This window comes from Dasypus novemcinctus, chromosome 13 (genome assembly GCF_030445035.2).
Source record: "Dasypus novemcinctus isolate mDasNov1 chromosome 13, mDasNov1.1.hap2, whole genome shotgun sequence".
Classification (NCBI taxonomy): Eukaryota; Metazoa; Chordata; class Mammalia; order Cingulata; family Dasypodidae; genus Dasypus; species Dasypus novemcinctus.
Window position 1 is genome coordinate 4207081 of NC_080685.1, and position 14471 is coordinate 4221551.

The window sequence follows — 14471 nt, forward strand, 5'->3', positions numbered from 1 at the left end:
TTTTTGTCACTCTGGGGTTTTTTACATAGACAGCCATGACATCTGTTGTGGTAGTCTGAGATTATTTTATGAATTCCAAAAAGAAAGAGATTATGTTTTTAAGCGAATCTATTCCTGTGGGTGTGATATCCTTTGAATGTATTAAATTCATTAGTGGGCCCTTTGATTAGATTACTTGGTAAGATCACCTTAGGGCTTTTGACTGGACTATGTTAGTGAGGTGTGAGCCAGCTTGAGTCTCCACCCTCTTGCTGGATCTAATAAAAATAGAGGCACAGAGATACACAGAGAGAGAAAAAGGAAGCTGCCATATTTGATCCCACAGACAGACACAGGAAAAGGAAGCTGGCCTATTTGATTCTGCAATATGAGAGAGAGGACTGCAGGAAAACAGAAGCCCCCAAGAGGCTCAAAGAGGCTGGGCCACAGAGCAGCTCAAGAGGAGAGGAGCCTGCTACATGCCTGGATGCCCTCAGCTTAGCTCAAACCTTGGCAGAGATCAGTGGCCATCTTGCTTCAACCTATGGCAGCTGACGTTGGTGGGAAAGCCTCTTATGGTGCCTGGATTTGGACTTTTCGCAGCCTTGAAACTGTAAGTTTTTACCCCAAATAAATCCCCTTTATAAAAGCCAATCCTTCTCTGGTACTGGGCATTGGCTGCCCTTCAGCAAACTAAAACATCTGTGAACAAAGACAGTTTTATTTCTTTCTTCCCAATCTGTATACCTTTTATTCCGCCCCCCCCTCCCTTTTTTTTTTTCGGTCTGACTACATTAGCTAGCACTTCCAGAATGATGTTGAATTGGAATGGTGAGAGGGAATACTGTCTTGTTCCCAATATAGGGGGAAATCATCTAATTTCTCACTATTAAGTATGATATTTGTTACAGGGTTTTAAAAATAGGTATTCTTTATCAGGTTGAGGATGGTTCCCTGTATTCTAGTTTGCTGAGAATTTTTATCATGATAGGTGTTGGATTTTGTCAACTACTTTTTTCTGCCTCAATTGATAATGATCATGATTTTTCTTCATTAGTTTGTTGATGTGAAGATTGCATCAACTGATTTTTTAATGTATAAGCCTTACATGTCTGGAATTAATCCCACTTGATTGTGAGATTTTTAAATTCTTTGTTGGATTCAGTTTGCTACTATATATTGTTAAGTATTTTTGCATCTATGATCATGAGAGATTTTGGTATGCAGTTTTCCTTTCTTGTAATGTCTTTGTCAGGTTTTGGTACTTGGGCAATGCTGGTCTCATAGAATAAATTAGGAACTGGTCCCTCTCCTCTTTATTTTCTTGGTTAAGAACCTCTGTGTATTGGGTGCCCCAACTTAGCTTTTTCTCTTAATGGAAAAGAGCTAGCATTCCAATATCCAGCACACAAAATGGGTTCTTTGTATACTCTCATCTTTAGGTGATGCTTACTCTGTCTGGCCACTTATCAATCACTTCTCAGACCCTGGCTTCCCATGATTATTCCCACACTTACTCTCTCTTTTTGGGTCACCTCACCCTTGAGGTGAGTGGGGAATCCCTTTAAAGATGACCCAAGTCCATTTCCTTTCCATGGGGTCTATAAAATAACCCATATCCCTCCCACCCCCCACCATTGGTGAGAGCCCCATTTCCTCTTGCTATATCACTCTTTAGTCTCCCTATTGCCTGTGTACCTGTAGGCAGCCAATCACCTTCAAACTTTCTAGGAATAGTCCTTGTTTCCCCATCCCCAAACCAGGAAACCCATGTTAGGGTCTCTGAGTTGTTCTCTGAAGCACCCTTATTTGGGGGGAAGTTCTCTAGTCCCCGTTGGTAGGGAAGTGGAAATGCACAGCATTCAGATAACTCTCTCTGAAGAAATCCTTACTATGAGCCTTTCTTATTAACTCTCATCCTACTTTGAAATAGCTGGGAGGCTAATGGGTGAAGGACCAGTTTTGAGATGCCTCTTTTTAAGTTCTGCATTGATGATCAGATTTACAGCATGGGAGAAATTGGCTTTGAGACCTCTACTCCAGCTGTGAGAGAAAGAATTCACATTTAAATATCTTGTTGTACTGCATTTTACTATTAACTTTGTTTTTTCTCTCTTCCTTTTTTATTTTATTTGAAGAGCTTTCTGCCCTGTCTTTCTACCCATCACCCTCAATTCCCTAATGGTGAGTATCTCCACATGCTCTTCCCTTCTCTCTGTATAATCAGATAACTTATGTGTGATCATGGAATCAGTAGGGAAGATATTCATATTTATAGTTTCAACTATTTATCTCTAGTTCTTTCCTCCAATTCAAGGCCCAAATAAAAATTTTTAACTATTTATAGGACATCTTCACTCAGATATCTGATTGTCCCCTCAAATGCAAGGTCAGAACTCTTATCTCAATACTTTTCCCAAAGAAAAACCACCTATTATCCATTTTGGTCAAAGAAAATGCCATTATTTTAATAATGAAACCACATTATTATTTGCCACATTAGATCAATATATTGTTTCATTTTCTGATACATTTTATTAGACTTTTTCCTTTTTTTCTATTCTTACTGCTACCAGATGTTTGGCTGCTTGCCTTGTTAACTTTACTCTTCTTACTTCTGTGTGTAAAGTTTATCTTCTTTTTATACCATTCTTTATTGTACTCTCATGCTAATTTTCCTAGAATATTACAATATTCCCCTAGTCAGCATGTGAAAAGGCTCTCTGTGACAGGGGTTGAAATTTACCTAAACATTAAGAATTGCCTTAAGTTTGTCTCTCTCCTGCAAGGTATTTTCTGCCTTCCTTCACGATTCGAGAACCACAGGCAATATGCTAATGTCCAGCTCTGTTTTACTGTTGAGGGTAATCCTTCCACCTGAACTGTCGGTCCTACTCCTTTGGCTTCGTCACTTCTGCTGATGTTCCATTTACGCCAGGAGGTGTTCTTCCACTCTGACTGGCATTACTCTTCCCCACTTCGGAATTACTATTGTGCCTACCAATAACGCAAATTAGCTTTTAGGAAAAATATCTCTGATTTAGTCTCCCCTGGTTTGTATGTCGAGCTCTAACTCCTCCTCCTTTAACTGGCTTAATTATAAGCACCTCCAGGCTGAGATTGTACTGATGCTATATTTGCATCTAGCACAACAATGGAACATAGTAAAGTACTCAGAATGTAATTGTGAATTGATTAATTAATGTTTAACTTAAAATCTCATCTCTTGTCCCCGTAGAATAGTTAATTAATGTGATTGCTATAAAACAAAAAAGGAAATATATAAGTAATAAAAATGATAATTGGATATCTGGATAGCTTCAAAATAGACCAAGAAAATAAAAAATTAATTTTGAGGAGCTAATGTTAAAGCTATTTTAGCAAAACATTTATATTTACCTATAATTTGGATCCAGGACCTTTACACGAAACACGTACATTCCAAAATGATCCATATGCCAAGTTATGTGGTTATAATTAGATTTGTTGATAATCTCATATGGTTGATCTAGGTCTCCTGGTTTTCCAATAGCATAAGAAAAACAGTTCTTATAGTTCTGAAAAGGAAACAAAGAGAAAAAACTGTAAGGTCATTGTCTGACTTTAATAAAGAGAATTATGTTCTCATACTTCTCTTGGCAAATTATTTAGAGATGTAATGACTAGTCCCTTCTAGTCTACCATTTCAGTGCTCTATAGCATTTGTAGCGGCTATAGTCAGTTAAAAGCTGCTGAAAAGTGAAATTTAGTGGAATCAAATGTGACTATATTTTGTATTTGCAAATTATAATTAATTAGGGGGTTGAGAGTATGTAAAGATATTATTTCTCCAAAACATAAACCCTTTTAAGGATGCTTAATTTGGGGATAGAGAATATTTTGTTCATAAAATATAGTCAAGGTGATAAACCCTTGAATTTTTATCTTTCCCAAGGACTTTTATATTTATCCTTTTACTAATATAGTGTCTTTCTGTGGGTCCCAAGATACAAACTAGGAAAAAATACTTATTAACCCTCCCCCTCCCTTTTTTAAAAGCAAGGGTGAAATGAACTTATATTTTAAAAGGGTAGTTTATTAAGACTAAAAAAATGAAATATAAAAATCATTAAAACATGCAGATCTCTGAACCGACCTTATTTATGGTTTTGCGTCCACACCTTATCTAGATACTGCTCATCTACCACTTCTGCTGCCTGAGAGGCTTCTCATTTGAAGGAAATAAGCTTTGTGGGCATGCTGAAGCTTTGTACTATCAATATTCATCATGGTATTTTTCCTTTTTCTAACCCATCTTGAGGCATTTCTCTTTGATAAATTACTTCCTAGTCAATAGACCCCTAGGATCAGCTACTCAAAAGTCTCAGAGATCCCCTCATGGGAAGCCCTATGGACAAAAATGTTATCATGGTTAGAGGATGGTGATGATAAGCTCTAGGAGACAGCTAACTGTTTACTGCTCTATCCCCAGTGTAACACACAGCGGGTGGGCAACACATATTTGCTGAATGAATGTTGAACCTTGATTTGAAACTTTATTTTTTATTTTTATTTTTTTAATATTTGAGAGCCAGCTTCACTTTCCCTATCTGCAATCTCTTTCTCTGGACCTAAGTTGAATGACTTCTCATATGTAGGTCTCTTGGGCTAACTCTAGCCATCCACTCAAAAGCTTGCTGAGAGTGCTATTTCTGATCCACTCCTCACTTGCTCATTTCCATTTAGTATGCTAGGTAATCACCCCTCGTTTCTCTAGAGACATTTCTATCAGCTGTTGCCACCCAAAGTGCTGTCCAAAGTTCTTCAGTCTTGACCAACCCTATTTCCAGTCTACGGTCTTTTTCATATTCCTCTTGGTAGTTACTGAAATTACAATGTGCATATCTATTCTGGCACGCTGTGCATCACAGTTTGCCAGACACAACACAAAGAGTTGGCTTAAACGGCAGGCATTGTTGTCTGCTGGTGTTTAAGGCTAGAGGTCTACAATCAAGGCATCAGCAAGGCCGTGCGCTCTCCCTGTAGTCGGTGGTGTTCTGACGCTGGCTCGCTGCGATCCCTGGGGTTGCTTGGCTTCATCTCTGCCTCTGCTCACCTGGTGATGTCCTCCATCTCTTCCTGTGTCTGCTCTTTCGGTTTTTCTTCTAACTTCTGGCTTCTGGCTCCTCTGTGTCCAAACACCTCTCTTCATAAGGCCTCCAGTCATTTGGATTAAGGCCCACCCTAGTTTAGTCCAATTCACAAATGGGTCCACACTTTCACTGACAATAGAACTTCAAGGTGTCCTTTATACAAATGGGTTCATACCCACAGGAACATGGATTGAGATTAAGAACGTTTCTTCTGTGAGGTATATAATTAAGTCTACCACACAGGAGCATCTTTACTGGATATGTTCTCATTTACTCAGGAAGTAAAACCCACCTTGCCATGACTACCCCTTTTGGGACCTGTGCCACAAGCAAGACAGACATAGTCTGGGGGATGGTGGGACCTCCACAACATAAACTTATGGGGAGCAGGAGAAAGCCGTGACTGTGTCTGGGAAAAACAGGCCAGCGGTTCGTTACAACAAAGGTTGACTCATAGAATCAAAGCTGGAACCTCAAATCTGGGCAGGTGTTGCTCCCTGAGAAGTTCCTGTCTAATATGTGTGACCAGTATCTAAAATTTGGCAGTACACAATACCAAAGCTGACTTTGGGAAATGTATTACAGAAGCTCATTATTTGAAGAAAAAATTCAGGGGCAGAGGAACTAGAACAAGGCTTCAGACAAATAAATTGAGGTTGAAGAGTAAGACTTGAAGTTGAGCGGGGAGATGGAGGACTAGGTAGCTAATACAGCAAGCTCAGCGGCATAGTGCTAGAAACAGAGGTCCTGAAATTCTGAAACTCATTTCATAAAATATCAGTCCTCCAGATATTAATAGGTACGCCACTAAAAATATATGCTTATTCAGTGACATTTGAAAAATACTAAGCTGTCTTAGTTTGCCAAAGGGCTGCTGTTGCAAAGTACCAGGAATGGGTTGGCTTTTTTTTTTTTTTTTTTGAGATACTGGGCCTGGGGATTGAACCCAAGACCTCATAGGTGGGAAGCTGGCCCTCAACCACTGAGCCACCTCGGCTCCCCTGAGTTGGTTTTTTCATTTGTTTGCTTGTTTGTTTGTTTAGGAGGCACCAAGAATGAATCTGGAACCTCCCATGTGGGAAGCATGCGCTCAACTGCTTGAGCCACATCCGCTCCCCTGTTGGCTTTTGTTTATAATGGGAATTTTATTTAGGGTAAAAGTGAAAGTTCCTAGGCTATGAAATGTCCAAATCAAGGCACCATCAGAGATGTTTTTTTCACCAAAGACAGCTGCTGGTGATCCTGGTGTATTGCCATGTGGTGAAGCAAGATTGCAGGTGATCTCTGCTGAGGTCCCTGCCTTCCCTCCAGGATCTGCCATCTCCGGGAGCTCAGCTGTGAGCAACCAGGCAGAGGGCTTTCCGGGCCTCCTCGCTCAGTCTTCTGGGGGCTTCTCTGCCTTTCTGCAGGATAACAAATGATGGCTTCCTTTCTCCCTGTGTCTCCATTTATATCAGACCCAGCAAGAGGATGGAGACCCAAACTGGCTCACACTTCACTGAGGCAGTGCAATCAAAAGGCCCTACACCCCAAAACATAATCCTTTTCTTTTTGAGATTCATAAAAGAACTTCAAACTCTCACATATGTTGTTTCTTTCCTCTGAGACTTCTAAATACTTTTAATAGGCTAATATTAAATATTAATAGTCCTTTTGCATAACAAACGACATTGATCATCTGGCAGGGCATTGCCAGACCAGCCCTCATGAAATTTCTACCCTGAAGTTGATTAGACTCTGCCTGATGTCACAGGCCACTTGTGTGTAAAGGATTATGAAGTCTGTGCTCCCTTCATTACTACCGTCCTTTGCAAGTACTCACTTTTACTTACTGGATTCAGATATTGTATCCTCTACTAGCACCTCCTGTCACTGACTCCTCTGGTATCTATGACATTCTGGAGCACTAGGACAATGAAGGGGCAGTAGGAGGGAAAATGACTGTCTTTGGCTTATCCCGGGCATGTTAAATATCAGGTTGTGGGGGTCCAGTGGGTCCCCTCCCTAAGGGAAACTCAGCGGGTAGTACGCAGCTGCCTGCATGCCCCAGGACACAAGGTAGAATGTAACAAACCTCCTTACAGGAGAATGATGTACAGAGGGTTTCCCAGACTGTAGTGTTCTCCAGGCTGTACAATTCTTCCTACAGTATCATCACCAGACCCTCTTTATGTAATTCTGTAATGAAATGTCTTTGTCCTGAGACCCTATATATTGCCCCTTGTTTTCTCGCCTCTTTGTGGGGTGCTACTGTCATTGTTTGTCCAGCTGCCGCTGAAGAGCCTCTCCTGTCCATAAATCCCAATAAATAGAGCTCGTGTCTGACTCCTTGCTGAGTGTGTCCTTTGGTCCTGCCCCTGCCATGACCCATGCCCTTCAGGAATCGGGTCGCAACAGTTGGTGAGCTGCCAGCCAGGAGACCAAGGGACTGCAGGCAGTAGTGGGGATGAGCTCGGGGAAAGGAGAATCCAGCAGGGAGAGCCCAGGATAGCCTATAACTTCCGTGTAGGGAGGGGTAGCTGCCCTCCTGGATGAGTGGGGATCACCAGGGGAGTAGGAGGACACCCTAAAAACTCTGGCAGGTATGCTGGCTGTGCTACAACAGGTAGCAGAGGAGCTGCACTTAGATAAGAAGGAAAGAGACTGCCAGATAGTGGCTGCTATAGCATGGCCCCTGTTAGGAACCTTGAGGGTAGCTACCAAGGCAGAACAAGTGGCAAAGGCCTCTGTGCACCACTTAGAAGAAGTTTCAGTTAGAAAGGGATATGTGCCTATCGTAGATGGAAATGAAAGGTTCTTTAAACCAATTGCCTGTTCTGAGTGGATGATCAGTTAGAAAAGCTGGCTTGTGAATATGCTCAAGCGAGGGGCTGCAGGCTGCCTCAAGTCTGGGTCTGGAGGATATTAACCACCCCTGGTGGGACCCTAAGGCATGGGATCCCATGGACTCTTCCTCAAGTAAGGAGAAAAAGGAAGAATGGGAAAAGGACTAGGAGTGACAAAATAGGGAAATGTAAGCCAGGGAATTAAGAATCATAGTTTGGCCCCATGAGATCTAAGTCCCCTCTAAATGAGAGGCAGAGCAGGCATCACCATCCTGAAGTCCTCAGGATTGGGGAATGAGTGATGGACCAGAGTAGACTTACTGCTATTCTACTATAGACTTACTGCTATTCTACTATAGACTTACTGTTATTCTACTATAGACTTACTGCTATTCTACTATAGACTTACTGCTATTCTACTATAGACTTACTGTTATTCTACTGTAGACTTACTGCTATTCTACTATAGACTTACTGCTATTCTAGCAATGGAAGAACTTTTATCATTGACATGGAGGCAGTGGCCACCAGAAGTTCTGAGGGGAGAGAGAGGGAAAAATAGGTGCAATATGGGGGCATTTCCAGGACTTGGGAATTGTCCTGAATGAAAATGCAATGACAGATATAGGCCATTATATATCTTGCCATAACTTACAAAATTGTACAGGAGATAGTGTAGACTACAATGTTAACTATAATCCACACTTAGCGGCAATGCTCCAATATATGTTTATCAATTTAACAAATGTACCATACAATGAAGGATGTTGTAAATGTGGGAAAATGTGGGAGGGGTAGGGAGTGGGGCATATGGGAATCCCCAATATTTTTTATTTAACATTTATGTAATCAAAAGTATCTTTTTAAAACAATAAGAAGTATATATATATATATATATATATATATATATATATATATATATACATACACATAATCGTAGTTTGTCCTGTAATTTCCAATATAATCCTTTTAAGTCTAAAAATGAAGGTAATTAATCTAATTATCAAATTTCAGTAAGTGAAGAAAAAATCCTTGAAAGCTATGAAAAGATCTTTTCAAAATTATAATTAAAACAAAGTTAACAATTATAATATATTCCAGAACCTAGCAGTCAGTATCCTTTGAGGTTATTCAAAATTTTAAATTTTTATTAAGGAGAAATGAGGTTTTAGCTTTCTATAGAGAGAAAGGAAAAAAAAGAAAAACATTTCTTGCCAATTTTATTTGGCTTGGCTATAGCCTCCCTAGGTTTATAGGATACTAATAAAATAAATTAACATTATTATATGTATTAAATCTTTAAGATGATGTGTTTAATGAAATATAGATCTCTCCTAAAGTGAAATAACTAGTTTTCACAGAAAAAACTTAAACGGATAAAAGTAAATTTCATTGGTTCCTAATTGTTAATTTACTAGGCTTATTTAAAGGTAAAAGTAACCTATGGTTATAGGAAGTTTGTAAATTATTTCCTAAACTGAAATATTTAAATTATTAATTCCAGGAAGGCGTTAGTAAATAAAAATCTGAATTGATATCAATAACAAAAAGTAATTTCATAACAGGGAAACTTGTCAGAGGGCACCTCAATCTGCATATTAAAGTTGTGGTAAAGGGAATATAATCTTAATTCCACTGGGAAATTTAGGTTTTCATAAAATATTTTAAAAGGTAGTTTTTCTTTCCTGTACTGCTAAAATGAAATACCTGATAATTAATATAATCATGGTAAAGGTCTAAAAGTAAAAGGTAAAGTACTAAAAATAGTTAAGTTCATTTACTATACTATAAACTGCATTGGAAGTGTTTAGAAAGCAAATAAAAAATTAAAAGTGGTAAATTTCCATATTGCTAAACTCCCTTATGCCTCAGTACCCTGCATGGTGCCTCTCCATAAGTTCTTAGCTAGGTTGGTCACTACAACCCCTAAAACAATAAAAGTATCTACCCATCGCTGGACATGCTCCTGAAGTAGATGGAAAACTACATTGCTGTTTTGTACTCCTGCAATGTCTTAATATGGCCAGATTTTGGCTCCAGACTGGCTCTGTTTCATAGTGCCAAATGGTGCCATGCAACAGGCTGGTGAAACACTGGAGCTTCCCTCCAATGGCCAACAGTGTGCAGCATGCTGGCTGCATACCAAGTGGAGCAATAATTACCAGAATAATGTGTGTAGAATATAAATAAACACAATTGGCATTATGGCCTGCTCCCATGGAGAAACAACATGTATAGAACTGCAAACCTGAAGCTTAGATTAACTGCAGCTCAAAGAAGAACTTGTGCATTAATTAGTGCATTGGTTAGTATTAAGTGCTATGCCTATATACCTGATGAATATAATAGTATTTCCTCTATTCTAAGTCATATGCAGAAAGATACTGAACATGTTACAAGTCTTTGTAAACTTAATTTATTTTCTAAGTTTATTTCTTCCAGAACCAGTGCCTTCCTTAAAAAGGTATTAGTCATGCGGGGATTTCATCCAGTTCCAGTCACAGTACCAGACTCATCTTTCCTCAACCTCAATAGAATAGCAGAGAGTTTCACACCCTGTCAAGCAGGGACTAGACTACTGCCCTTGGTCAGCAGGAAGCAGCTACAGAAGAATGACTATTGCCCTTCAGCTTCTCCTTAAGAATAAGGGTGTAAGCTCTCTGAAGGAAAGTTGAGGCAAGTTAGTATGGAAACAGGAAAGGTGGCTGGTCAGAATAAAGCCTGCCAAAGACTCTGGTCACAAGGTCTAGTTTGAACATCCTGGCTCAAGAGAAGTCCTGAATGACTCCAAACAGAAAGCCTCCCCATTGATTCACTGAAAGCTGACAGGTGAAGGTAGAAAGGCAACCAATCAGAACGGCAACAGCTGGGGCTCTGTGTGTCTCTACGTGGACTTTCCTTATGCCTAAACTAGTTTTTGATGTCGCCATAGAAAATCCAGAGAATTTAGAAGGGGGAAATGTATAGTATTAAAAGCCTCTTCGTAGGACTCCCCTACCTGATACTTTGTTATCTACTAATGGGAATGTTGCTTTTATACTGTTAGACTAACACAATCTGCCTTGAACCGTAACTCCAGCAAATTGAACACCTTTCTGGCATGGCAGAATACAATCCATCAACAAGTTTGGAAGAAGACCTTCTCATTAAATAATGTTGTGTTGTGTATATATTCCTGATCACTCAAATTGTCTCACAAGTTTTAAATTGTATGCAAGAGCAAATAAGTCATAATGATAAATTAGCTATTGATCCCTTGTCTACCTGGTTTAATTCCCTCTCTTGGCCTTGGCAACATGTCTTTGTAAGTTGACTAGCTTTTGGTGAAGGACTCTTAGTATTCTGTTGTATGCTGTACTGTTAATGTCAATGCTGTATGTGTCCAATGGGCAATGCAAACTGCTGCAAAGGGGTGGACTGTGGGGGTCCAGTGGGTCCCTTCCCTAAGGGAAACAGCCAGCAGTATGCAGCTGCCTGTATGCCCCAGGGCACAAGTCACCAGACCCCCTTTATATAACTCTGTTATGAAATGTGTTTATCCTGAGACCTTATATATTGCCCCTCATTTTCTCTCCACTTTGTGGGGTGCTACTTTCATTCACTGCCCTGCTGCCACCAAAGACCCTCTCCTGTCTGTAAGTGCCGATAAATAGAGCTCATGTCTGACACCTTGCTGTGTGTGTCCTTTGGTCCTGCCACCGCCCCAACCTGGGCCCTTCAGGAGTTGGGTTGCAACACAGGCCAAAGGCAGCAGGATAAATTCCAAATTCAACTAATTTCTGAGACTGGCTGGCTGCTCATATCCTTCTTGATCTGATATTTGAATGGGATAAACTATAATGATGGGAGGAAAGGCCTGAAAACCACTGGAGGTGGGAGGGTGGAGCAGTTTGACATGGTCATGAATTCCAAAAATAGATAATAGATTATGTTTGTAAACTGGTCTGAAACTAGGCATGATTAAGTTATGATTAGGGCTTTTATTGGGCCCTGTCATTAGGGCATTGAGTCCCCACTCCTTGGTGGGAGGGGGTTCACAGATAAAAGGCATGGCAGAGGACAGAGTCAGGGGTTTTTGATCTTGGAGTTTTGATGTTGGAGTTTGATGCTGAAGCTGGAGCCCAGGAAGAAGCAAGCCCTGGGAAGAAAGGAACCTTGAACCCAGAAAGAAGCAAGACCCTGGAAGGGAGGAACCCAGGAAGCCTGAACCCTCACAGATGTCGGCAGCCATCTTGCTGCACCTCTTGAGCTAGTGAGTTGGTGATATCAGTGTTCCTGCCATAGTCAAATATTACTTCAAAAACAATATTGTATTAGGACTGTCTAGAGAAACAGAACAACAGGATTTATATATAAATATTATGAGATTTATTGTAGGAATTGGCTCACACGACTGTGGTGATTGGCAAGTCTGAATTCTGTAGGGAAGACTGTAAGCTGGAAAGTTGATGAAGGTGAAGTTAAGTTCCCCAGGAGGAGCTGGCTCGAGTAGAAATAGAAATTCTGACTACTGAAATCCTTAGCTCTTGCTTTAAGCCCTCCAGCTGACTGGATGAGGAGCCTCCTCTCCTGCTGAAGGCATCCCCTTTGTTGACTGCAGATCTGTCAGCCGAACAGGCAGTCAACGCACCCAGGACGTTATAATCAGGGGAATGCTTCCTTGACTAATCAACTGGTCACCACGGCCTAGCCAAGGTGGCATATGAAGTTAACCATTGCAAATATATATTGTATATGTTTAGTACTAATTTCAGTGGCCTTTAAAAGAACTTCTCAATACCTTTCAGCTATTTTCCTTTCAGAGTTTTATTTTACATTTTTATTGTGGAAACATATAATTTCCTTTCAGAGTTTAAGGATTTTTTTTTTTTGCCTTTGTTTCTCAGAAATTTTTGAAGATTGCTTTATTCAGGTGTAGTTACAGTTCTGATTATGCCTGCCCTCTCCTCCCTGTATATTATAAAATGTGACTATATGAGCACTTATCCCACCTACTGTTACTTCTGCTCCAATAACCATCCTCTCTTCATTTCTTCTGGGAGATGAAATTGTCATCAAGGCCTACCTAATTTAACAGGGTAATTTTAATTAAATGAGAATTCCAACATCACTTCTTCCTGAGAGCAGTATTTACAGATATTTGCACCTTACCTTTACCTTTTTTTTGTCTGTCCAAAATCCATTACCAATAGAACCCTGATTCCTTTGGCTGTCATTATAGTGGGAGAGTAGTTCCCAGTTGCCACCTTTCGTTACAGTAGCTGTCAGCACACATTCTTTTTCTTTTTGCTCCCTCCTCCAGGATAAGGCCAGAGGTATTAGGGGTGGGGGTAGGGAGTAGGGGAGCAGTTCATAACCTAAGTTCTGTCAACTAAAGGATTTTGAATTAGGAATGAGGGATGCAATAGTGGAAGTAATGTTTAGATGTCACATCACATTTCAGTGGCAGCATCATAAGTTGAAGGAAAATTGTTTGGAGTAATAAAATATCAGGCTTAATAGAAATAGAAAAATAAATACCCTTTATAAAAACCAAATAAGTAAATAAATAAATTACTCAATTCAGATTATTAAGTATAGGTCACCAAGACAAGAAGAAGATTGCTTCCCATTTACATTCAGGTAACCACAACTATGAGATGAGTCAAGAACACAAAACTTTGACTAAATGGAACAGAAGGTCCAACTGATACTTAAGTATGTATATATACCATTGGCTGGCTGCCTTGGCTATTGGTCCCCTCCTCTTGTCAATGGTATTGTAATGTGAAAAATGACATGAAGTAAATAGTTATCAGAGGCAGAGAAATATGTGCTCTAGCTCCACTTTGGGAGAAGGTTTAGGAAAAGTTTAGAATATCTTTTGTAGGGTTTACATCTATGGGCTAAGATATCTTATACAGCACTCTATTCATAAGATATGACTTGATTCTGCAAATAACAAATGAAACTCGATTCAAGAAAAGTCAAGACTGAAAAAAACTGAAAACAGAATAAGATTGATAATTAGCATAAAGAAATTATCTTTTATTTAGATAAGAACAAAAACTTAGTTCTTTAAAAAGACTCAATCTCAATGCTTTAACATCCTTATTAGACATATAATATTCTGTAAACATATTTTCAGTGGTAAATTAAAACAAAATTGTTAGGAATGCAAGATCAACAGATGAGCAAACAATTTAAGATGTGGTATTTTTTAAATAAAAATATAACCCAATAGAAAAATAGGATTTGATTTACAAAAATTTAAATCTAACTGGTATCCATAAAGCTTTTGTTAGTACTGAAATGCCAAAATAACTGTTCTAAATAAAAAATTTTAAAGAAATTTTTCTTACGTGAGGTCCCCAGACATCTTCTAATGGGAGGTCCTTGTTAAGCTCAATCATTGAATTCCAAGACTGTGCTTCATTTAAACAACCACTCTGTCAAAAGATCATGTGTATATATATAAGTATAGAGGTTTTCTAGATCAGTTTATTCCCAAGAATTTATAATATTTTGAGGCCATTGAAAATTACATTTTAAAAAT

General features: G+C 39.4%; 1 protein-coding gene across 1 annotated transcript in view; it reads right to left on the minus strand.

Moving 5' to 3' along the window:
• CATSPERE (catsper channel auxiliary subunit epsilon) overlaps nucleotides 1-14471 on the minus strand; it is a 270064-nt gene that overhangs the window by 12215 nt on the left and 243378 nt on the right. Inside the window, exons 19-20 of the mRNA XM_058309404.1 lie at nucleotides 14278-14364; nucleotides 3379-3536 (exon numbers count right to left, since the gene is read on the minus strand). Coding sequence (XP_058165387.1) covers nucleotides 3379-3536; nucleotides 14278-14364 — 245 coding nt within the window. The remainder of the gene's footprint in view (nucleotides 1-3378; nucleotides 3537-14277; nucleotides 14365-14471) is intronic.